This window comes from Oreochromis niloticus, linkage group LG5 (genome assembly GCF_001858045.2).
Source record: "Oreochromis niloticus isolate F11D_XX linkage group LG5, O_niloticus_UMD_NMBU, whole genome shotgun sequence".
NCBI lineage: Eukaryota > Metazoa > Chordata > Actinopteri > Cichliformes > Cichlidae > Oreochromis > Oreochromis niloticus.
In genome coordinates this window covers 29,066,748-29,093,032 of record NC_031970.2, presented here as the reverse complement: position 1 = coordinate 29,093,032, position 26,285 = coordinate 29,066,748, and the positions used below count along the sequence as shown (strand labels likewise).

At 40.5% G+C, this 26,285-nt stretch overlaps 1 protein-coding gene and 1 long non-coding RNA gene across 3 annotated transcripts in view; one reads left to right on the top strand and one right to left on the bottom strand.

Annotated features, from left to right (window-relative positions):
* Positions 1 to 11,417: 11,417 nt before the first annotated feature.
* LOC112846834 (uncharacterized) lies at positions 11,418 to 12,275 on the bottom strand. Its single transcript, XR_003220012.1, has 3 exons — positions 12,181 to 12,275; positions 11,655 to 11,794; positions 11,418 to 11,478 (listed from the first exon to the last, which is right to left on the bottom strand). It is a non-coding gene; the product is annotated as an uncharacterized LOC112846834 (long non-coding RNA).
* A 4,497-nt stretch (positions 12,276 to 16,772) lies between these two features.
* The window catches only part of adamts9 (ADAM metallopeptidase with thrombospondin type 1 motif, 9), a 40,603-nt gene continuing 31,090 nt past the window's right edge, over positions 16,773 to 26,285 (top strand). For both annotated transcript variants that reach the window (XM_005450294.4, XM_005450295.4), the window contains exons 1-10: positions 16,773 to 17,243; positions 17,536 to 17,939; positions 19,291 to 19,453; positions 22,644 to 22,981; positions 23,603 to 23,686; positions 23,768 to 23,892; positions 24,030 to 24,070; positions 24,181 to 24,286; positions 25,228 to 25,374; positions 25,841 to 25,982. In XM_005450294.4, coding sequence (XP_005450351.1) covers positions 17,147 to 17,243; positions 17,536 to 17,939; positions 19,291 to 19,453; positions 22,644 to 22,981; positions 23,603 to 23,686; positions 23,768 to 23,892; positions 24,030 to 24,070; positions 24,181 to 24,286; positions 25,228 to 25,374; positions 25,841 to 25,982 — 1,647 coding nt within the window. In that variant the 5' untranslated portion in view covers positions 16,773 to 17,146. The remainder of the gene's footprint in view (positions 17,244 to 17,535; positions 17,940 to 19,290; positions 19,454 to 22,643; positions 22,982 to 23,602; positions 23,687 to 23,767; positions 23,893 to 24,029; positions 24,071 to 24,180; positions 24,287 to 25,227; positions 25,375 to 25,840; positions 25,983 to 26,285) is intronic.

Genomic DNA, 26,285 nt, shown 5'->3' with positions numbered 1-26,285 from the left:
ATGTGAAATAACAACATTGCACTGTGGGAATATCACACAGGGCCTGAGAATGGAGAACTGCTCATTACGAATAACCATGTCCTGTCTGCCTGTGCTGAAAAATGGCCGGTACTATAACCGGCCACAATCACCATGCGCTGCTTTGCAGTTGTACGTAGGTGAACTCTTTCATCGGGTATTCTCAAACAGATTTAGAAGTGCAGAAAGACTGCTGCTTGTGCGATTCAGAGGTTGCACGCTTTCTTTAACTCTGAGACCAAACTGCTCATTTCATAGACTTGGCAAAACCGTTCCAATTTTGGTTTTGTCTGTGACCCCAAGCCATGTTTGCACATGTTCACATCATTTCCATTTGTGTGTTCATGGTCTTGCTGGAGAAGCTCACAGACCAGATATATTTCACCCCATGGCTTTGGATGCCATATTTGTGGCTTCACTTCCCTGCTGCGTTTGCAGCACCGAGTCTGGGGAATGAGGGATGATCTTTGATCTGGCAACCCCCCTCCACTCCCCATCCCACCCCACCCCTCTCATTCCTCCCTCACCCTTTTCACTCATGTTCAAGCACACCCTGTAAGATGCAGCTGGTCTGTGAGCTCATCCCTGCTCCAGCAAAGTGTAAATAAACTTTCTCTGTCCTCTCCCTTGCACATCCCAACTCCATCTTTCTGCTTTTGTCGCTCTTATCAGTTCAACCTTTCCTCAAGGAACTCATCTTTCTCCCTTGGTTGCTGATTTGTCTGACATGCTGTCAGCAGGCCCGGAGAATGCTGTTCTAACACACTTTAGAGGTGGCTGTCACTGAGATGAAATGAAACGAGGATGTTAGGTGGCTTGTAGATGACTAATGCAAAAATGTTTTGGGGTGTGCACTACAAAAATACAGAAGTAAAAAGCTGAAAACGTTACTCCTCTGCTTGTACCTGTGACTTGTGCGGGAATGAAAAAAAGAAGTCATCTTTTTACAGAACTTTGCGGTCACATCCATATGTAGGTGTGTCGATAGCGATAAAGGTTACCTAAAGGTTATCTGTACTTTGTGTGAAGCTTTTCTCTTTCTTATTTTTCCTTATGTACATGCTTTATAGATCTGTGTCAGCTAACCTTGAACTTCAGGTCAAAAATGCGTCTCATACCTCCACCTATGGTGGTGGAAGCCAGATTCTGCTGATGAAAACTGCCTTAACACAATGCAGCAGCCCGTAGTGAGGCCAGGAAGGAAGAATTAGCCACACATCCTCCAAAGAAAGACCAGGCCCTGTTCATCATATCGTCACACATAACACATCCGCTTATTCATTTACACCTGGTTAATGTGTTACCGTCAGTCAGCTGGCTCCATTTGCTTTTCCACACTCTCTGGCTCGCTAATATTTGGGTATGTTGTTCGCATGGTCCACCAGCACTGACAGATAAGGAGACTCGGCTCCTGCAAAAGATGAAGGGAATTAATTGTATGATGGCAAAAAAAAAAAAGGTTTAGTGCGTAGTAATGTAGTAGTGTTTGGCAGTCTTTTGACCTCATTCAGGGTTTTCTTGATGGACGCAGCAGAAAGATAAAATCCATCGGTGGTTTGTGGTTGGACGACCACGGCTCGTCATGCACAATTTCAGTCCTGTGTCTCTTCTGTGTTCTCACAGAGAGAGGCACATATGTGGCTATTCTCCCTTGCAACATGAAAGAATATGCCTAATTAAAACTATTTCATTATATAACTAACTACAGCAGTGCTAAAAATGGAAACAACCACAATGGAGATTCACAGATTCCACATGGGCAATGTTGGAAGTGCTGACCAAAAGGAAAAACAAAAAAAACCAAAGAAAAAATGGTTGTATTCCTTTCAACAGTGTAATTACAAACGAGTTTTGCATTTGAACCATTTTTGTAGTTTTTGTAATATTTCCAGACACGCAAGCAACGCTGTGGTCAAACAATCCCCGGAGCACATATGCTCTGATGTATTTGTCAGGAAGCTGGAGATCCCGTTTTAAATCTGAGGGAATTCAGTGTGTGGCAGAAGGTTTTTGTAATGACAGAATAGCAGCCCAGATTCATTTTGAGGTTGTAAACACATGAAGTTCTACAGCATTTCTTGCATATAATAAACAAACCATCTTCTGGAGTCTGGAGCAAAGGGGTTCAGTCTAAAACATGGACTTGCAGATTGGTACCAGGTGATGCCAAACATGGGTCCATGGTGTCCTTTCAGTATTGGCCTTCATCTGGCTCTCAGTGCCAGTTTAGTGGAGGTTTATTCTGTCTTGTTCCCGTTTTGGACATTTCTATTTTTCTGCTCCTGTTCCATGTTTGAGTGTCTTAAAATATGTTGTAAGATTTGTTGTTTCCAGTGCTACAAAATGTTTGCTTTCTAATTGAAATCTAACTGCAATTCATCTGACCAGCAGCCATTGAGGAACTGAAGTTTTTCACACTTCAGCATTAGTGTCATTTTTCAGTCCTGGAGCGGCAACAAGAAACAGAAAGGACAAGAAAACAGTTTTTAATTCTTGATAGACATTTGAAATGTCTGGATACAGTCTGTCATTCATCCACTTTGTTTCCTCAGTAGTTACTGATTGAATAAATTACCTATTTCAAAGTGAATGCATTGGATTTAAATAACTATATTAAATCGATTATTGTCACATCTGAAGTTGTGCTTTATTGGAATATTCTTCTTTGCTCCCTCCTATTTTCTTTCATTGCCTCCTACTTGCTATCCTCCCATTTTCCTCCCCCTTTTCTTCCGTTCCTTGTCAACTGATCCTGTTTACTGGATTTACACACGTACTGTCATTCTAACTTTAGGGCACATTATTATTATGCTGAGCTCCAAAAACAGTGGGAGACGAGAAGGCAGCTGTAAATAAACAGCTTTACAAAAAAATAAGCATTACACCCTCATCAATCTTCATACCCAAACTAGATCTAAAAAGCCACAGTAAATAAGTAAAGTAATTGGACAATAAATCCACAAGCTGTATGGCAGTCATGACGGAAATCCACAAACTTGTGTTCTTGGAGATGCTTTTTTCTGTTTAGCTTCTCCTGCGTGTCAGAGGAGTCACAAGCATAGGCGTAGGCAGAGACGGTGGGTCCCAAGTGATCCTGCCATTTCTACCTATAGGACTTTAAACTTGAAAATCCTATAAATTATTTCACACCCCAGGTGCTGTAGCACTCATATGCTGTCAGGTGTTAACCAGTGGTGGCTACGCTGTAGAAATGACACCCAGCAATTGTTAATCTCAGTAATGTTTTCATGTTTCGAAACATGAAAACATTACTGATCAGCTGATCATGATTGCACCATAAGCAAAAAAACAAACTCTTTCCAGAGGCTTTGTATTGTAGTGATTAACACATGTGCCTTACATGGAAAAGATCCCTGGTTTGAAACCAGGAGGAGACATAAACTCAGCCTCAGGGGTCATAACCCAGTGTACTCCTGTTACTGGTCCCCAGCCCAGATAAATGGGGGAGTTGTGTCAAGGGGGGACATCTGTAAAATCTGGCCAAATCAACATGTAGATCCATCTGCAGTGGTGACCTTGGGGAATAAACGAGCAACTGAAAGCACTTATTACATTCTGATGTATTTGCAGTTCAATTCAATTCGGTTGTATTTATATAGTGCCAAATTGCAACAGCAGTCAGCTCAAGGTGCTTCATATTGTAAGGTAAAGACCACAATAATAATAAGACCTCCGTGCAATAACACAGAGAAAAGCCATCAATCATGACCTCCTTTGAAAGAGCACTTGGCAACAGTGGGAAGGAAAAACTCCCTTTTAACAGGAAGAAACCTCCACAGAACCAGGGTCAGGGAGGAGCAGCCACCTGCAGCGACTGGTCGGGATTAAAGCGAAGTGTGGAAGAGAGCCAGACATTATTAAAAACAAATGATTAAAGGCAGAGTGGTGTATAAACACATAGATAGAGAAAAAAGGTGAGTGGAGAAGAAACACTCAGTGCATTATGGGTCCGTTGGAGTGTAACTAATGACAATGACAGTCTCAAGGATATAGCTTTCACCAGACTGGCATGCTTCAGCTACTCTTTAAAAGCTCCATATGTTACAAGCCAACAGAATATAGATGTTATATACACCCGCTCTGCTTATTCGTAGCCCCAAAACCCCAAGGGTGCAGCAGCCATGAAACTAATGTTAAGGCTTTAAACCAGAAAAACAATATCAATCTTTAGTCAAGAGTCTATGCTGTGAAAAGAAAAAGGATGTTAACTAGTAGTTATTCTGACCCAGTGATTTCGTCTTTGTTTTCCTCCATGTGTTGGCACACATGTAATGTGGTGTGTCCTAACACATACATTCGCATCTATCTGCACTTGCATTTCAGTGGATACTATAAACGTTAACTTCCATCATATCATCTTTCTTTTTTTTAGTGTGACAGACCATATGGCTCAGCTCCTCTCCACTTGTGAGCTCATCTCATGTCCCTTCATTCAACTTTCCTAGAAACACTGCCATATGGTAGCATTTGGCAAGCACACCCGTTTTAGAAGCAGACTGACACACAATCTCCCTTAGAATGAAAACACTGCAATATTATACATTTTATGAGCAAGGATTAACAGTCCAGCTCTTTGAAGATTAAACCCAGGTTCACAGTTTTGTTTTTAACAGAGAACAGTATAGTTTCTGGGGGGGAGTTTCTGATTTTTTTCCTCCTTATGGGGTCGAGTTAGCTTAAGGAGATGAAGGGCACTTGCAAAGCATAATTAACAGCGTTTAAAGATACAGTTGGTAAACTCAGCGATAAAATTTTATGGAGCAACAGTTTCACTCACTGGTGAGACTGCAGTGAAACGTGGAGTTGGAACACTTTGTGTTTTGCTCAGATGCACATTTTGATGTTTCAGCTGCTAAACCAAGGAGGTTTTGATAACAGTCATTGATTCTGTGTATTATTTTCAAGAAAAAAACCCCTACATCAGCATTTTTCAAAGAAGATTGCGATTTCCATAAACAAAGAGGCTTACAATGTGTTTTTAAAGCACATCTAGACCCCCCCTCGTTCTCAGGTTAAAACATCCCGAATGGGACCTGAGCTGGAAACGATTTGTTCACCCGGCAGCGCGGGGCCGCCACTCCTGCCAAAATACGAAGGGGTGTGCTGAGGGATGCTGGTGTTTGGGGTGGGTGGCATGATGACTCCTGTGAAAAGATATGGTGAGTAGTATCCATAGTTCCTCTGACCACAGGATTTGGTTGTATAGTAATATGGTCCGTTTCTTGTGTTTGAAGATGTAATCTCATTGATTTCCATTCAGCGAGCAGGATGGGAGGGGAGGATGCTCCCCTGGGCTACTACATCCAACCCTTATCAGGCACAGGCAGATTCTCATATAAACACTGATTAAAAGCCTGGAAATGACAGCCTGGCTACAAGACACTGCAAAGATCCAACAACACTGAGCCTATAAAAGACTAACTCTAATGAAATTAAACTCCTTTATGTATATTCTGTATATCTTTAGCTACAGATATATTTTTACTCCTTTTATGTGAGCTTTCATTTCCCCACTCCCTATTTTGTTTTGTTTTTTTACCCATGGCTTTATATCTAAATGTTCAGCAGAAATTCAGTTGTTTTTTTGTCCCTAATTATCTCTGTCATCTCTCCTGTTTATTGGATGGTGTTTAAACCTGTAAAAGAGAATGACATGTCATGTATCGCTAACAACATCAAAGCATGCAGAGCACGACTGTGCCTATCTCAGCATTGAAAAACAGATGTCGCGGATTCAAGGGGGAATTCTGAGTTGATTTCTGCACTTTTATTGAAACCAGAGACTGAAAGAAGGCGGCTGATGTCAGTATCCGGAGCCCCGCATGGAGCCCGTACGGAAAGTTCTCCGATGGTGTTTATGACACACAGTAACATAAGTATGAAAGTGCAGCTTCATCTGGCAGCACCTCTCCTACTTTCTTACTTAGAGATGATGACTGAATTTCATACTTGCAGGGTGAAGTAATGGAAATGACACAAAGATAGTGTTTTATAATTAACTGCTGGACATTTGTGTGATAACTGCTGTGAAAATTCCACAACAGACAGACCTAAAACATATGGGTGTTTGATAAATCCATGCTTTCATGTTGAGAACAGTAAATGTTTTTCCAGAGCCGTTTCATCAGAAGTGTGGGAAAACAAATGAAGACAGATGAATACTGGCAAACTGTAACAAGACCATTTTCTGTGTCAACACTGTGCTGCCACGTACAGGTTTTCCCTTCGGTATCCAACATCCAAATTAATCTGTTAAAGCTCATTTAAATGACTCTTTGGGGATGCCTTAATGTCGGAGGGAAGCTTAGTAATCGTGCTAGGGGAAGTTGGCCTGGCACATAACTGCCCTTTACCCTGCAGGGCACTCAGCGACTGTCTTATCAGATACAAAACAAAACTGGAGGAATAACCAGGTTAGGAGCTTTCAGCTAATGAGATGGAAATTATATAATTAGGTTCATCTGTTGTTCATTTGATGGACCGGTCCTCGTGTAGCCACTTGGGCTCTGTGGGGTGTTCTGAGTGAAGTTCGCAAACACTGATGAGAGAGAAAAAGCTGCAGCCAACTGTGGCTGCTTCGCTCAGTGTGGGCTGAAGTTTTGTGCAACTCAAAGTTTTCTGTTTGGCTTTGAATTACCAACTTTTACAGAGTTAACAACTGATATCAGCAACTTTAGAATTAAAATGACTTGAGAAGGTTTTTGTAGTTGCTTTGACTCTAACACAGAACACCGTTTCCCCCAGAGGCCAAAGTCTTTGGGGATACAGTGTTACAATAAAAATGATTTTGCACACTGACTTTTGACATGTTTATGCATCTGCTATTTTCATGTAAAACAATTATTTGCTGGTTTTACCAAGATGTCCTCAATTGGAACCACTGCATGACATCTTTTCTTGGTGTGGTTTTCAAGTGATACTCAACTTAAGCCCCAGCTGCAAAATGAAAGGGTTTGTAATTTTCTGTTCTCTGTGGATGTTTTTTTCTGAATAAATAGTGAAGCAGTGACTCTTTTCTCATCACCTCCCATAGTGCACTCACTTAGTCACTTGGGCACTTTTCCCTATTTTCCCACAGCTCATCTGAATCCAGACTGCAAGCTCCTGAAATATTTTATAACTATAGATATGAGGCTGCTGATTCCAGGAGGTCAAACATTAATCGCGTTTCCCCGGTGCTACTGCTCACCATTCTACTACTTTAATTATACCAATAATGGACCATCATTCATCATCAATACTAAAAATGGGCTCATACAGAGAAAAGAATAAAGAAATAAGTACTGAAAAGGAACAAAGTGAAAACTGAGAGATGGCCTTGATCATTCATGTGCCTCAGTTTTTCTTTTTAAAACAGATTTTCATACTGAGGTAAAGGACATTTCTAACAGAGATTCTAATTGACATAAAAGTTTTTATGAGCCAAAGTAAGGACTAGAAAAAGAATGAATTCCTTGTGGAGGGCCATACAGTATATGAATCTGCTTTGTTTGTGTCTGTCCTCTTTCCTCAGGCTATGCACAGAGAGCACAGCAGTTGCAGATGGCTTGTTTCAGGAAACCACGCGTCCAAAAGGGATCCCTCTCTGCTGTGCATTTAGTATACAAACTAAAAAGGCAGGCTGTGGTCAGCACACCCTTGTGAAATGGGCTAAAATAGTGTCAGCAGGATGTCTAACAGACGGCAAGCAAGCGATGGAGAGAGCAGAAACCTGCATGAGAAGGACAGAGGAGCAAGGCTTTCCCCCCACAGTTGCTTCTGTTATAATAATAAAGTATGATCTGAAAAACCATTCCAGTAATCATCTGATCAATTGAAATTACTGAAAAACTGCTCAAGCACTAAGCACTTAAGTGGAAAAAATAATCTGTCTTTGAGGTTTTCTTTTGCATTGTATGGTTCACTGCACACGTGCATTTGTGTTTCTAACACTGGCCCACGCTTTCCCGCTCAGGTCACAGATTTTACTTTGGGATGATGCGACACGTGCTTTTCAAAGCTCTGAAAAAGTTTCTCCAATTCTAATAAAGAATGGCTGATAAAATAGCAACCCAAATATATAAAATAGAGTGGAAAAACCTGAAACACTATTCTAATTCTAATAACAGCTGAACAGCCTTTTGGTTTGGGACAGAGGCAGGCAAAGAGTCTCCATCTTTCACTTCCCAAAGTTATTTTCTTGTGGACCGGCTCCTGTCAACACTGAGTGTATGGCTTAATGTAAGTCTTATGCTCTGAAATGGCTTAACTCTCATATGGTTTCACATTAAATGGAGTGTAAACTGGTTTGCCTCTGCAGTGCTGCTCGTGAATATGTTCAAATTCACTTCTCTTTGTTTGCCAAAAACCCGTCAGTGTTGCTCTTTTTCATATGGGAAACGTTGTGAGATCCCAGCAGTGCAGTGGCTTAACTTCACCATTCCACACTGATTAAAAGCCAGCCCATATGTGACCACTATTAGCTGATTGTGGCATGCTTCTTTGGTTTAGCGTAAACTTTCATCCCTACTCCTTGATATTTGTGAATTCCTTATGAAAATGGTTACATTTGCACTGTCTAATGTCAAAAACAGAGGCCTGCTCCACCTACACAGCCATTAACAGAGCAGCTTTCCATCTCTCTTAACTCCATAGAATCACACACTGCCTTTTAGTATTTCGCTTTGTCTCCGTGTCTAAACTTGTCATACCTGTCATAATAAGATATTCAAAAATGAAGAAACCGGTGCCGCAATGAGATTGATATGAAGAATTTTTACCTTACTTTGGCTCGCTGATGTTTACGGCCGCCACAACAAAACACGCTATAATCTGCCTGGTTTTGGACTATGTTTAGACATAATAAGAGAGTACCATAATAGAGTATGTTGTTTGCGATGAGCATATCACACTTTCAGAATGTCTGGATTTACTCAACAACAAAAACAAGAGACATTTTACAACGAGACCGACTAGAACTAAAAGTCACCCATGAGGCTCGAATAAGATGACAACTAGTTTCAAACTAATGTGTGATGATGTGACCTCAGCTATGAGACGCCAACGCTTCAATAGGATAGAAACTGAACCTCAGGGTGATCCAGGTAGGAGTAAATGCAAAAAACATGACAAAGAAGACAGAGAGAGCAGAGCAAGTGTGGGCAGTCCTGATCTCTTTGGATCGATTGCCTTCCCCTGTGTATCTGGAGGCAATAAGAAGCAATGAAGTATGAAACGTCTGTGATTTCATTTGCAGATTTTGGACGTTTCACTTGAACTGCATGAAGAGCCAAGCTGTCATAGCATGTCCATCTGACATATTTTTTATTCGGCTGCAGTGCAGTGCTTTTTAAAAAGGCTATTGACTGCAGAATAGCATCGTAAAAATCCAAAGGCTTGAAAGTAGAAATCTGTGGGGTTTGTAGTGTACCAATAACTTCTTAAATCTCCATTACAACCTCACAGCAGAGCACCCCTGTCTGCCGTGCCCAATTTCCTCCATAGACGGATGCTCTTACCTTTGTATCTGTCTGGAATGGCTGTTTCCTTAGGATTTAATCTAAAGGAATCCTAGATCTCTGAAATGGGATATTAACTGTACCTCTGAAGTCTTAAACAGAAAGATACACAAAACAAAAGCACAGTATAGAGGACGACCAGTTTTTCTACAACAGTTTTTTCAGCACAGATCTTCATTTGTCAAAATGGCACGGCCAGGTGTTGAACAAGAGTAAAATGAAAGTGACTGTCCGTGCTTGTACAACAACATATAGAGACATTTGTGTTAGAGCTGCAGATTTTTGACTTTTAATGACATTACAGCGAAGCCCAGATCTAATCCACCACCCTCTGGTCACAGAGATTTTTCTATAGTTTTGATCCCAGATATAATCAGAATCAGCCTGCTATGACTCCTCTAATTTAATTTTAAAGATGGCTGGCTTTTGTGTATATCCCATGAATATTCTGCTTTACATCCTGTTTGAAAAAACAAAACAAAAAAACATGAAATCATTACAGAGGTGACTCACAGCTTCTGCATATGGAGCCAATAAGAGCAGACAAGACCAAGCTGACAGCAACAAATTGGTTGTTCCGTCTTTCTTTTAGATTGAACGTTACAGTTTGCACTTGAAAAGCTGCATTGCTGGTTGGTTGTTTATACCAAATTTGCCTTTGTACATTTTGTTTACCATTTTTGTATGCTTCATAATTACAGCGTAGCATACATCATATTGGATTGTTTAAAAGTTTTAGAACGAGGTTTTTGTGGTTCTACTGTATTGTGAGAAATATGTTTAACTACGTTCTTTGAGTTGGATTTCATATCTTAACTCCACCAGTTCTTTTTTTTGTTTTGTTTTACTTGTTTTACTAAAGTTTTGCTTCCATTTATAAGCATTATAAATCTTTTGTGTGTAGCATGATGTAATGCAGGTGAGATATTTCTGTGTGTGTGTGTGTGTGTGTGTGTGTGGACATATTTTCCACTTTCATGCTGTCAGTCAAAGCCACTGTGGCCTTGGTGCCATTCACCTCTCTGTGTTAAATCCATGATGCGATTATTGATTGATTAAATCTGATTTGGCAAAACAATAATTTCTTGGTTAGCTGATGAAGCTAATCCTAAATGGCTTCTGAAAGATTAGATTAAGGCAGACCAGGATTTATGGCCCCGTGATGGAAACACAAGTTGAGAGAATGTTTATATTTACAAAGACATTTTAAATTTTCTCCTTGTAGAAGAAACATGCACCTCTGTAATTTTTAAAGTCCTCTTAAAAGCTGACTGTTCATCTTAGGACATGAACAGTCAGACCTTTCTGAAGCAGAGTCAGGATGACCCCCCACCACCACCACCACCTTTTTCATACCCTTTTCATTGAAAATGTCTTTGTATTATCGCAAATTTTCTCTGTGGTAAAGCGCTCCCCCTGACATCTGGCTGCATACTGGTGCACACTGCTGTGTGCCTGTCAGCTATAGTGAGCTTGCTGGCTCTTCTAGGTCCCAGATGACCCACTTATGCGGTGGCCTTGCCAGCAGGACCTAGGCTAGCCTATTCTACAAGCTCTGACAGGCACAAAATAGAATCCTTGACCCAGAACACTAAACTATATCCAATATGACAAAGAAGTAGATGAAGCAGAGGAGAAATAGATCTTACTGCACACTGATGAGTGGCTTGTTAATGAAAAAAAAAGAAAAAACGTGAAAACCCATACATATCCCACAACCATACAGTGATGCAGCGTATGCAGGTTTTAGTGTCAGTGTCTTAAAATACAATTACAAGTTTCTGACATACAGTCATGTGGCAAAATTAGACAAGGAATCCCCCTTTGAACAAGGCTCACAGACAAATAACATCTCACAGAAAAGTGTTTGACTTTACCTCCACATTTCTGCTTTCTGGTGAAATGGAGGGTGGATACGCTAATGTGCTTAAGATGTCCTCTTCTGTTTGAAAAAAATAAATAAAACAAGGTGATCCATGGATTTTCTTTACACTGCCTTAATCTTCCGATTTAACCACAACTTTTAGACAGATATTTATCTGCACATTATCTTAAATACAGTTGTCACAATACTAGATTTTATACTAAGTACCATTGATACCAAGAATTATATAGCACCTTTCTACCAATTTTAAGGACTCAATGCACTTTCTACAACAAGTCTCATTCATCCAATCACACACTCCGATGAATGCGTCCAGGATCAATCCGCGGCCCTTCTGTTTAGTAAATGACCTGCTCTACCACCCGAGCCACAGCTGTATCACAACACAAGGGAACATATCAAAATTAATGACAAAAATAACAACGACGAAATAAAGAGGCATTTTTTTAAAAAAAAGAACGATTAAAGAACAATATTGGTCTGTGCAAACATCTTAACATATGCTACTATATACTATTTAAGATCATGTGCTGATATCTGTCTAAAAGCTATCTCTTGATGTTACAGATGGACAGGAAAATATTTGCTGCCTAGCTTAATATTATCATTTTATTACTAGTCACTACCGACTATCTTAATAATGGCTATCAGGTAAGTGCTAATAGTTAAACAGCTAACGTTAGCATGTGTGCTGGCCAGGTTAACATGTGTGATAACTATGGAATACTTAAATGCTGCTGAAACAGGAGCTTTACTAACCTTGCAACATTCCTCACAAAGACTGGTTGTCAATCTTTAAGATTCCAAGTTTGTTGTGCTGCCTTCGTGTGTTCAGCTGCTAGTGGGGCTGTGCGCCTGTCTGTCTGCAACTGTGATGTATGAAACTGTGTATCAACTAGTTAAGTTAAAACAGGAGTGTTGGTATGGTGTTGCAAATGTGTATCTAACCCAATTGTTTGGCAAAACCAACTATCAGTTAGTATCCAAGTATCTTTTTTTCTCAAATTGCTGTCTGATATAATGCAGATTTCATAGTTAAACCAGTGACTGCAAGCTGCAGTTCCAGAGGCAGCAAAACAACCTCAAACCAAGACTTTTCCACCACCAAGATTCATAGTTGGTGTTATTCATAGTTGGTGTCATGTCAAATAAAAAAGTCACCATAAAATGTCAGTTTTACATGTAATTTGTCTCGATATACCGTTTTTATTTTTAGACTGGGCTTCAAAGAGGTTGAAGTGGTGGCCTGAAAGCCGACAATTTCCATCTGATGTTCCTACTTTTTCACATGACTGAAACGTTTGTTATGTGTAATAATACGCAGAGTCACGTTCACGTGAGAAAAAGCATTCTCAAACGTGAATAAGCCCAAACTACTAATACTCTCATCATAACACCATAGTTGTCCAGAACCTCCTACTGCAGACTTTACTCTTCACCGTGTGGATGCATCATAATATTGGTGTGAAAGAATGGATTACCTTCTACAAAGACTTAGTGAAGAAGTGGTTCTGTTTGCTCACTCCTCTGTAAACAAAAGAGTTCATTAAAGAAAGCTTTTTGGATTTTAAAGGATCACAGAGGTTGGATCCCCTACTGTATGAATGTGGTACCTTTTGTCACAGTGCTACACAAGCTGTGCTGCACTACACCTCTGATGACTATCCCCCTCCCCTATTGAATCTGCGGAGTGATTAATTTGGTCTCTGGCATGAAGTCTATTGTTGCCATTCCACAGAGAGCCAGAGAATCTGGGAAGCATTCTGATTTTGGAGAGACCTGCTGACAGCTGCTGTACGACTTGGGCAGAATCCAGACCTCTATCTTGTGGTCTGTGAAAGCTCCACCGAAGCCTTAATTGCACTTCAGATGTTGAACAATGTTTTTGCTCAAGCTCTCACCCAACATAAACTTGCCTGAGACTATCCTAAAAAGCCCATTTACAGGATCACCTCCCCCTCCCTCCATTCCTCCCTGGTAAAACTCTCAGCGCCTGCTGTCTGCTTTGCTAGTTAAAGAATAAGAGCATGTGACTTAGCTTGAACATGTGCACCCATTCGTGTTTGTGTGCGGTTGCCCGTCTTTGCCTGCAGGTCTTAGGAAGCCATGCGTCTCTGTGTCTGGTTATTTACCAATGTACTGTTGGAAGTCCAAGTAGTCTCATGTTGAAAGATGTAGTAAGTGTGCAGCCACAGAAACCATATTTTTTTCTCCTAGGAATACATCTGTTTCATGGCCTGTGGACTATACTGATGTATATTATGTACAGGCCACAGAAAAGGGAATCTCCTCCAAATTCTGCTACAAACTAATCCTGATCGGCACACAGTGTTTCCACTTCAAACCAAAGCTGCTCTGAGGTATTTATTTGAGACATTTTTCCATTTTAGAAATCACAAACACAAACAGACGTATGCAATGGAATCACAAAATATTCAGCAAACAAAATAACTCCTCAAGAAATGGCAATATGTATTTTCTGCCTTGTTGGGCTATGGTAAAACATTGGCTTAATGGATGGCAGTGTTTGCCAAGTGGACTGTTTTTGAGTCCACTGTAATATCTCAAAGACTCCTGAATGAATTCATGTAATGAACACAACCAGCATAATCATGCATGGGTAGTCAGCAGGAGCTATAAAGAGCTTTTCATACCTATGACTACATGTTATGCTTATACACTATCACCAGGGGGCAGTATAAAGAAAATACATGGATCATTTGGTTATTTTGGTTATTCAGTCAATGCATTGGTTATGCTATACTATGCCTTGAATTCATACACAGAAAAACAATGATGTAGAAAAGTGAAGCCAATGCAGAAGTGACATAAAACTGCATTTCAGCTGAAGACCACCAGATGGCGATAGCTGTGGCTGCAAAAATACTTGTGGTCACATAGAAGTCTATGTAAAAAATGGCTTTTGTGTCGACCTCTTTAACACTTTCCTGCTAAATAAACAGGGTCAGTCACTCATTTTGGATTATACTGAAAAAATATTTTAGTATGTTTTGTAAGTCTTGGTCATACCATGTTTCAAAATGGAGGATTATCTTCATAAGAGAGTGCATGCTTATTGGCTAACTAACTGTCAGTGACATCATTGGTGAATGAGCATGCCATGTCAAAGTCACATCCATTTTTTGGGAACCAGTGCTCATTTATTCTTATTTTATTTTATTCTAATTTTTGCTTCATAACTTTTGCACTGTCCACTTCCTGCTGTGACAAAACAAATTTCCCACGTGTGGGACTAATAAAGGTTATCTTATCTTATCTTATCTTATCTTATTTCGAGACTTTCAGAAGTGATGTCACAGTAGCTACGTCAGTTTTTTATACTGTCCGTATGCAAACAGGCACCAGTGTGGGACCATGAATTTAGCATCTCATGTGTTTTAATGTGAAATATCTCAACAAATATTGGACTGCTCAACAATACATTTGTTGGTCTTTTTCAGATTCACTACACTACACAGGGATATTGCCTTGTCAAGATCACTGGGCCTGGAAGGTCTGTTGGGTGGGGGCTGAGGGTAAGATCAAGAAAAGGGACATTTTAAAAGCCAAACAATTAAAGTGTATCTCTTTGAAATCCCAGCCCAGGCTTGGCTACTTCATTCAAGCTTTCCGCCTCCTATCAGCTCTTTATCTGATCTGGAGGGGAAGTGAAGTTTACACTGCTGATAGCTCTTCTGAATGATGCTGCCCGCACACAAATCAGGAAGGGTGACTCTGATGACCTCAGTGACCACCATTCATTGAGAACACGCATACACATACACACACTACACACTACACACACCCCCAGTTGTAGTAACCGCTTTGTTGAGAATCGAAATCAGCCCACCGAAGATGTTAACCATATGCTGATATTTAAGGTGGAAAAGTAGCTTTTTAATCCATTTTCGTAAGCGCTGTGTCAACAGTGACTTCAGTAACTCAAATAGCCATTCTTTGAAAAACATAATTATAATTTCTTTTAAATGAATAGCATCTGTAACAATGCAGCAACTGGAACAAGAGTAAATAGCCCTCTGAAGTTGTATTTGCTGTACATAAACATGCTGCCTAAGCACATTTTCTCCCAACTGTTATTACTTACCTGTGATCCAGTGTGCTGTAAAACTGTGTTATAATGAATTCTTGGAAAAGAGACTAATTGGAGATAAAAGGGGTGTATTTAAAAGGGGTTTGTGACCCACAGCTGTCCCTGGGTTGTTATTTGGGATGGTTTTGCAAAAAAGAAAAGAAAAGAAAAAAAGAGCTCCAGCTCCAGTGGAAGGGCTAGGAGGTTTGGGAATTCTTTTAAGTCATGACGTAAAGGTATTCTTAGGAACCTCAAGTGTGGGTCATTACAACCAGTGATCTCAAATGCTAACATTTTACTGACCCCTATGATCATACTAAACTTGTTCATGGTGGATCATCCATCATACAAGAAAATTAGCCCTTACTGGTGCAAATGGGTGGCCAATTGCCGTTTAGCCAAGAATGTTGGTTTTGTGAAGAGGAAAAGGCCATGATTAAAAAAGCTGGTGTGAATTTATTTAAAGATGTTGTCTATTAAAAAAGAAAGAAGGAAAAAGAAAGATAGATTTCACATGCATATGAAATCAACATAATTACAGAAGCAACTGAGCTATTTTCTCCACTTTTATTTGTTTTATTTTGTGCTTTTGAACAACACAGGCATTCTATATGATGTGCTTATAATTTCATCTATGCACCTGCACACCCAGTGTTTCATGTAGCCTCATTCTAGGCCATGTGTGTTGATTGCACACAACAAATGAGCTGTGAAGTCATATGCCAGCTGCAAGCATTTATCACCACATAAGCTTATGTGGGCTGGGAAGCATGCACAGATGCCTTCAATCAAATGAGTCTAAATGGAGTAATCTACCTGAGTACATGTCAGAATCCAGATTATGCACTACAGTAACGCCGAGTAATTTTGTTAAAGTATCTTTCTGGAATATCTCCTTGAGAGATGACTGACCCAGATTTCAAGACTACCCTAATAAAACCATTACCACTGTCCTCAGACAATACCTTTTCCAGCACCTACTTAAGACCTAAAACCAGGCCTGTATATGGCTGCACCGGTTGCCAGTTTGAATTTTGTCACTCTGTGATCCCGTGAACTTCTAAGTATACAGCTAAGATTATCTCATTTGCCCCCAGGGCAGGCATTTCCTATATGGGCCCCACCTCACTGTCATAGTCACCGATCTGCTGCGCATCTGTCCACCCCTCTGAAACGTGATTAACTCAACAATAAAAGTCGGTATGTCACTTTGTGTCACGATGCAAATTTGCAGCTGGATTGCGCACACATTGTCTACACGTTACGTCAGATTAGTTGGGCAGCTCTCTCTGAGTATAGGTGGTATAGATTGAAACAACCCAACTGATATTATATTAGACTGATCCCGCCCCTCTAAGCTGGGGAGAGAGTTGGTTCACGGGCAAGCGGAGCCCATCGCAGTTGAGTGTTGGAGCAGCCCACTCCTCTCTGCAGTATGCATGTTCGTCAGGGAATCCGCGACGCGCTCACGTCCCAGCAGTGTACTTCATCGGCCAGAGACCATCAACTCAAGAGTCTGGGATAATAAAATTGGATGTGGCAGGCGGACCGGAGGCGGAAAGCCCGGAGTTACCGCAGGAATACAGTACTACTAAGGGAATACAGGCTGGCTCTCTCCTCTGAACGTGGACAATCATGCATGTGCTCTTCTGGGGCTTGGGGTTCCTACTATTCCCTGATTTCTTGAATGTAGTCGCATCTACGGGGACATTGCTTTTGAATTCAAGCACAGGTAAAGTATTTTTGCTGTGACAACCCCCGCATTTCTTAAAAATTCTCATGCAGCTGTTTTCTAACACTGACGGCAGAGAATGAATGAGTTTTGAATTCAGTCAAGCGAATGACTTGCAGCGTTTAGATGCCTGAAGTTCACTGACTATCTTTTTCTGACTAAAACAACAGATTTTCAAGACAGAAACAACTTTGACAGAACAATAATCCTTAAACCTTTTTACCCACTGATTTATAATGTAAGCAGACTGTTTTTTAACCGCATTTACATTCTTCTATCTTTATTCACACAGTAAACGAGGAGATCGGCGCTTATGAGATTGTAACACCGGTGCGAGTGAATGAAGCCGGTGACAACTTTCCAACCAGTGTGCACTTCAAAAGGAAAAGGCGAAGTTTGGATGAGGGCACCAGCAATAGCACGGATCACTGGGCCGCGCCGAATATCCACTACAGGATATCTGCTTTCGGACAGGACTATCACCTCAACCTGACGTTGGATTCGGGATTTATCGCACCTCTCTACACTGTGACAATACTTGGAGTAGCCCGAGGAGAAAACGTAACGGATTTTGCAGCAGATGAGAGAGAGGATGAGGAGGATGAGGAGGACACGGAGTTAAGGCACTGCTTTTACAAAGGACAAGTAAATGCACATGCAGAGCACGCCGCAGTCATCAGTCTGTGCTCCGGACTGGTGAGTTTTTACGCGCGGTTGTACTCGTCGTGCGCGTGATCATTTTACATTCACTTTACTTCTGCAGCATGAGGGCATAAAAAGTTGTGTACGTGTTTTGGAGACTTTTGAGTGAAGCTGTAGCTGATTTAAGAGAAAAATCAAACTTTGAGAATTGTTCAAAATTGTATTCGTGGTAGGATCGTGTAGTGGGGCGCATCCAGAAAGTAAGTAACTGATCAGTTACAGAGAATCTCGGTTGTGGCTTGCTGCAAAGAGCCCAAGTCGGCTGACTGCACTCAGGTTTACTCCACATTCGTGTCTCTTTCTGGTCCACCGGTAGTCGGTGACGTCTTTACGCACGCGAGTTCAGCCGGAGTACGGGTGGTACTGACGTCACGACAAGTTGTTCCAGCTCCCAGGCTTCCTAAAGAGGCAGTCCTGATGAGTGATGCTTTGTAGTGGAGGAAAAGTGCACTCAGAGGAGTTTATACATAGAAACCACAGTGAGGTGACAGACAAGAGTAATAGGCCAGCTTTTTTCCCAAATGACAAATCAAACTTAAAATGCTTTGAATCCTCTGCTCTGCAGGGAGCTTTTGTGGAGCTGAGCTGACATTTATGAAGCATATATTATTATTTATCCAAAACCTCCATCCTAAAACAGGCAATGCTGCCTTTCATTGCAGTACATTCTAAAATAACTTATTGTTGTGAGATCCTCTTTTGTCTTGCCAGACAAAAGTTCAAGTGCAGGCCTTTGCAGAGTAATAGAAAAAATGTCTTGCTGAAGGAAATGTAAGCAGAACAAACAGCATCAAATACTAATACACATAGCCAAATCGTTTTTTCCTTATGATATGTTTATATTTTACCATTGATTATCTGGGATTAGAAACATGTGGCAAGCAAACATTATACCAACCTTTCCCCCCAAGCTTTCCTGATGGTTCTCCATATGTGTGCTTTACTGTCCATGAATCTTATCTGGAAGATCCTAGACCGCTAAGTTAACCAACTCATGCTAAACGTGCCAAACACACACAAGGTTTGCAGCATACTTGCCAAGAACATACAGTCTTAGTGTTTTCCTGATAGAAATCAAAGGTCTCACATTTAGACCTTTCTTCTGTTATAACATGAATGCAAATGTACTTTGTTTTTACCACTGAAAGCTGCTATGTCTGTGTTTTGCTTATTTTTACATTCCTAGGTTAAGTACAAACTGCAGAGTGTTAGTGTGGTTTGTGATCTGCACTGAGCTCAATACTAAAAGATCCTCGAGATATAGATTATTCTGCCTGGTTTTATAAGCACTTAGAGAGTATAGATTGCTGTAGACTAACTGCTATGTGTCTTCTCTGTTACCCAGCTCGGCACTTTCAGGTCTCCAGAAGGGGAGTATTTTGTGGAGCCCCTTCACAGCTATCAAGGAGAACACTATGAAGAGGAACACACAAAACCTCATATTGTATACAGGAAAAGTGCACCCAAGAAACAGACCACTGAGGAGACCTCAGCTTGTGACACTTCAGGTACGGTACATTATATGATGAGTAAGCATGTATGCCATTAAGATATATAACAGACACACCTCTGTACCTAAAACCTCAGATCCAGACCTTGCTACTGAGGTGCTGTGTCAGCTGACCTAAATATCTGCTCTAGTAAACCCTCACCCAGTGTCCTCTTTCTATCAAAACAGCATACTTCTGCTGCTGAGCATGGACCTCCCAGTGTCTAGAAACAGTGTATATTGGTTAGATGTAATTGGTTAATGCACATCTAAGTGTTTTAGTGGGACATGGGACAGAGTGATTAGACAATTTTGACATTTGTGTGCCACTATGTACATGGGACCTTTAAATTGGTTTGCGCAGATATAATCACTCAAATTTAAAGTCCCCACTATCAGCTTTAACAGGAACCAATTATATAATAGTCAGTGAGCTATTACAGTAATTGTACCATGGCCCTCTAGGATGATATGCTGCTTATCTGGTTAATGCAAACACAACTTTTTAATTGGTGGGAGGAGCCTCTTTTCCCTTTCATTTGCTTATTTTTTTTCTTATTCTATGGAGTTGAATTCCATACATAAAACTATATTGTTGTGGTGCAGTGAAGAAGAATAGTTCATTTCTGACAGCAAAGATGGGTCCAAGCTTTTCCTCCTGTGCTTGTCAGGCGGTTGAAGCTGTATGACAAATAAATGGTAGCTGGGAATACTCAGTTTGACAGGGGGTTTGTGCACACACACACAAACACATACACTTTGTGAGGCAGCGAGCAGAGGAGAGGAGACAAAGTAGACTAAGATTTCAGTGTTGATACTGAAGCTTGGATCACACCTAATCCAAACCACACAGGTATATATTAGTAGCTAACCTTGTCTTTTGAATGGGATCTTCTCAGAATCTCTGTTAGCTGAAGTTTGGTCTGTTTTCCATGTGTTTTCCCTGCCATGTGATGGTATGTGTCTCTGATCATCAAGCACCCTCAACATAAACCTTTACTGAGGAAAAATGTACCCCTCATCCTTCATGCTAATGTGTTTATATTAGCATAACCGTAGCTGTGTAGCTAACCACTGCATAGTTTATATGTCACTGCTCTTTAGTCTTCCATTCAAACTGACAGCAGAGTTTAATCAGAATTTGGTATATCATTTTTAGATTGAAACTAGCAGTATAACTTCCTGCTAACTTCTAATGTCACTAAACCTTATAAATCCTCTTTTTTTTAATGAATTATTTTTATTGGAGCTGAAAGAATTTGTACTGTTTTTAACTTTCAGTGGTGCCTCAGTGTTGGGTTGATTTTAGGAACCGAAGGAATGTCTGGACCCATAAATGGCTGTATATATAGTATTTATTGCGATTACAGCTTGAATTTCTTTTGGCACCTATGTGGAACAGTGCTTCAGTTTGTTGTAGTACTGTACAAAGTATGACTGTGCAATGATTATAAAAGAGTTAAAGTGAACCCGAAGCAAATGGCAGCGTAAAAACCACCATGAAACTAATAATGCAATTAATTAAATATTAAAGTCATTTTAACCATTCAGTTCTTCCAGTTCTATATATAAATAAAATAATACATTCTGCCATAAATAGGCTACAGTCAGAGATGTAATTTCAAGATTAAAGACATAGTATGAAACTATCCTGGCTTGCATGTCATGCATAGCCTGCACAGTGCAGTGCCCACAGCTGCAGCACAGTAATGAGGAAGTTTTCCAGCTCTCCCACGACAAGAATCATTTGGAAGCTCACACTTATATCTCCCAATCTCAGTTTACTGGCTGAACTTCCTGTTGACTTTTGTACTTCCACTGCTTCTTTGATAAGAAAGTTGGTAGACCTACTTCCATGAAGATGTAGTGTAAATTTGTACATAAGTGATGGCAACTTGAAACGGTAAAATAATCAAAACTAAAAGCAATAAATATGGAAATCGTTTGTCTTTGTGTGCTGGAGATCCTTCTGAAGATGTTTGCTCTCACTCCATTTGAGGGATTGTTTGTGTTTTCATTGTAGCTCAAGTAACATAAATGAGACTAAAAGCTATTCTGGACACGATTCATTCAGCCTTGCACAAAGTGCTATTGAATCTGTAGACCATTCTTTTGATTTTGAACTGAGAATGGAGACACAACACACATACACACACACAAACAATGAACTTCTGATTTGATCAAAATCAGTAAAAAAAGAAAAAAAGACAATAAGGAATTAGAAAATGGGCAGGGACAAAATTTGAATTTAATATTTAATCATTCACACTGTATAAAATGCCAAAAGGTTTCAAACCTCTTTGGCTGTTGCATTTGACCAGCTTTCAGCTTGCACACAGATTGATCCCTGATTGGCTGCAGTGAGCTGACTATGACCGCTCATGCAAATCTGTTTTTTGTTAGAGTGGTGTATGAAAGTTATCCAGTGGTAACCTTCAGTTTATCCAATGGGACATACCAAAAAGAAGCTGTTACTAGCCAATCCAACAGACTCCATTTTTTAACTATACAAACAAAGATGGAGCTAAGGATACTGTAAACATATCATGCAAGAAAAGACTTTATTTTATTTTTATTTTAAGTGTTTTACAAAATACTTCTCAGTTGAATGTGAAAAAAATATACATGGATTACATTTCTTTCTTGCGGGTGTTTAGGAACAGCAAATTGATCTTTAACACCATTCATTAATCATCCCTCATAAATTGTGACACATTGGTAATGGTCTAGTAAGGATGATCTGAAAACAAAAAGACTCAGTAGTTCAGCAGATGTTATCTAAGGACATAAAATCTTGCCAGAGTTAAAGAAAAATGCTTCCCAGTTGTTGGATTGTTCTCATTTGATGTGTGCACAGCAATTTGTGTACTCTTTTTATGGCTGGGTTCCAGGTTTACCTTGCCTGAACTCTTTGCCCTCTTTTCCTCCCTTTTCTGAGAGAAAAAAAAGGCACTTCAGGCAATGTTCATTTGTCAGCCCACTCTTTTCGGTGGAGGGGGGGGAGCTTATTTTGACAATATCCACTTCCAGATCTCATATAGCTCCATCATTTAAAAGTTAAACATGACTTCAGCTTAATAGCAAACACATCTTCTTGACAGAGAATGAATTATTCCTTGCCTTGTTTGAGCGAATATGCTTCCAGTCTTCTGAGGCCTGCACTCTTGTATATTTACATTTGCTCCATTTCTTTTGGCTTCTCATTCTAGGACACAAACACAGACATAAGAGACACAAGGTGAAGAGAAGGCCAGCGGCTGGGGTCAGCACTGTGGTCAAAGCAGTCCCTGTGGTCAGTACTGGTGTATTCAATGACCTGGAGTCACTGAGCGCTGGCCTGGCCAGCAATGCTTTGCTCAGATCACAGCATGGCAGTGCTAGCGCTAGACCGTCAAATGATAGCAGCGGTGACTCAGGACCTCACAGGAGATCAAAGCGCTTCCTCTCCTACCCGCGCTTTGTTGAAGTTATGCTGGTGGCCGACAGCAAAATGGTGGAGCATCACGGCAGCAACCTACAGCACTACATACTCACGTTAATGTCTATAGTAAGTTCTGATCTCTATGTTTGGTTGATAGAAATCTTTTGCACAGATATGGACAGAGTAAGACATCTTCGTGCACACTGATGCACTAAATGTGCACACGTGTTCCTCTTTGCTGTTTGCTGTTTGTGCTGCAAGTCAGTCAGCCTTTGGAGGAGAGTTGAGGGAGGTAAAAGGGCACCTTAGGGCAGGGGTAAACAACATTTTCAAACGGCTCGGGGGAAGAGAGGGCAGCTTGAGGGATAGCCTGCCTGACAGCTTTGATGAATGTTAAAAAAATAGGCTCAGGTATGTTACATAGGGTGCATACTCTCGACCACTTCAAACACCAGTTTCCGCCTGCATCTGGGGCTGAACTGAAAGTCCTTCAGGGGAGGCAGCGATGACCCATATTCTAGTCTGGGGAAAGGCTGACTTGTCCACAGGGGCTCAAGCTGTTATCATGCTGATCCTTCAATCAAACAAAATCACTGTTACTTGCTTGAAACTGCAAGAAAGCAGCCCATAAAACCATTATCACTAAATATACAGTGTCACATCCAATCTGGCTCAACTTAATTTAAACATTGATTTTCTCTTTAGGTTTGAGGTCATGTTTTGTTTCTTTGTTGTTGTTTTTTTCAGGTGTCTTCCATATACAAGGACCCCAGCATTGGAAACCTGATTAACATTGTGATTGTAAAGTTAGTTATAATAAACAATGAGCTGGTAAGAATACTTAATTTGCTTCCACACCAGAACATGGTGCACGTTCCTATAATTTATTATTTTTTTCTGTGTCCTTCTCAGGAGGGTCCAGTTATTTCATTTAATGCACAGACCACTTTAAAGAACTTCTGCATCTGGCAGCAGGGTCAGAACGTCCTGGATGATAACCACCACTCCCATCATGACACTGCCATCCTAATCACCAGGTGCAGGAGGAATTGTGGAGGCTTTCATTTTTCAAAATGCAAATATTTCGTGAACCAAAAATGTAGAGGGATCCTGACAAAATTCTAAAATGTAGACTAATAATGACCAAGATCAATTATCTTTATTTTCACCACAGGCAGGACATCTGTAGAGCGAGGGATAAGTGTGACACCTTAGGTAAATGCAGATTTGTTCTTTCTTTTTTTTTAACCGACTGATACAAATTACAGTAGAAATGTGCATTAAATAAATACAAAAGAAAATGAACTGAGCTTCTTCTTATTCAGGACTTGCAGAGTTGGGGACCGTGTGTGATCCCTACAGGAGCTGCAGCATCAGTGAGGACAATGGACTCAGTACTGCATTCACCATTGCCCACGAACTTGGACATGTGTAAGAGCAGCTGACTTTTTTTTCATCAGTCATAAATACTTGGTTTTGGTTTTAGTTACACATTACTAGAGCTTCAGAACACTTTCTAGGAATTTATAACAGCTGATACCATAAATGCTGCACATCTGGATAAAAAAAAATGAATCCCTGCTTTTCATTTTGAGAGCAAAAAAATCTGTAACCTGGATTCTCAGAATTGAATTTAAACCACTTCTTGGTTTCCTTTGCCCTTCAGCAAACTCTCCACTGTCCAAAGTCCTGAGTAAGCGTTCTACTCTGGAGACTGTTACAGACTTTAATAGTTCTCATCTCAAACAAATGCTCCTTTTCTACCGCTATACAAAAAGCTGGGATTATTGGGTTGCATGTTTATCTGCATCAGGCTGGGACAGCATGCTTGATGACTGATTAGCGACAAAGCTTGGTGTTGTAGGTGGACAGCTTAGCAACAAGGAGTGTGATGCCGCACCTGTCCACCATCGACCGGGAGCACATTTGTTTACCCTGCAGGAGCTTGAATGCTTCACTTATTCTCCTCTCAGTTTTCATATAATTTAATATCTTTCTATCCAGTCTTGCCGCAGGCAGGCAATACAAATGCTATGCATTATTTTGTATAGCATCCTTGAATGAGTTTCCCAAAGCCAATAAGATAGTGACAGTAGAAAAATAGAATTGCTGTTTAGACGTAGCTGAAGAAATGAAGCTCAGTCAAACACAACACAAATTGCTATTTGTCACTGCCACTTTGTGAAGCACAATAAAACATATCAAGAAGTTGACGTCCTGCCAAGAAGCAATAACCACACTGGCAAAACAGAGCCATGCAGAGCCATGGAAGTACAGCTAGTGGGGATATTTGAAAACGCTCTATTTGTTGCTTGTTAATATAAATAGCTTTTTTTGATGCCTGAACATGTTTTTTTCCTCTCTTCTTCCAGGTTCAACATGCCTCACGATGACAGCAACAAGTGCAAGGAGGATGGAGTTAAGATTCAACAACATGTGATGGCTCCCACACTTAATTACAACACAAACCCTTGGATGTGGTCCAAGTGTAGCAGGAAGTACATCACAGAGTTCCTTGAGTATGTCATACTGTTGTTTACATCATTGTTCCAAACATGCATGGGGAATAGAACTAGGAAAACTTAGCAAAAATGACCCCCTAAAACCTGGCTAAATATTCTTTAATAACTGTGCAGGTTTACACAAACACACACACGTTCGTTGCCACAGTCAAACTGTCATCATTTCTCAGGGCTGTTGCACCCTCTAGTCTCATCTCTCCTACACACTGAGAAAGACCCAAAACTCTTGGAGTAATAATATTTAATGCCCTACCTCCAAAGCAATGCATAGTATCCCTCCATCCTTGACTTCCTGAGTTCCCCACCACTTACTACATATAGCTAGTTGAACACAAGACGTTTTTCAAGATGTATTTATGCAGAAAAATAATCACTCCAGCTGTACTGAGTGTGCTTTCTGTCTGTTTGTTTCTCTTGTTTTTATCCCTTTTCTTTAAGTCATTTTATTTTTATTTCTTAATAGCACAGGATATGGTGAGTGCTTGCTCGACGAGCCCGTTTCTAGACCGTACACTCTCTCGCAGCAGCTGCCTGGGCGGATATACAATGTCAATAAACAGTGTGAATTGATATTTGGGCCGGGAACGCAGGTGTGCCCTTATATGGTAAGTGGACTCGGTGTGCAAATCTGAACTGTCATGATGCACGTGGGGGTCTCAGAGGGGAGCTGAGGGAGTTGAGATTAAGTGCAGCAGAGGTTCTCGGATGACTCTGAAGCCTTTAAAGTCACTTGCCATATTTAACATGTTCTCTTCTGAAACACAAGCAAAGTGAAGCCAGTTCTAATGTGAATTTAAGTTAAAAAAAGTGAAATTTCAGTTTAATAATACAAAAATGTCTTTAAATATGTGACACTATAGTTTGCTTGGCTCGTGGTTTTCACTCAGTCTAAAAGGTCATGCAGGCTT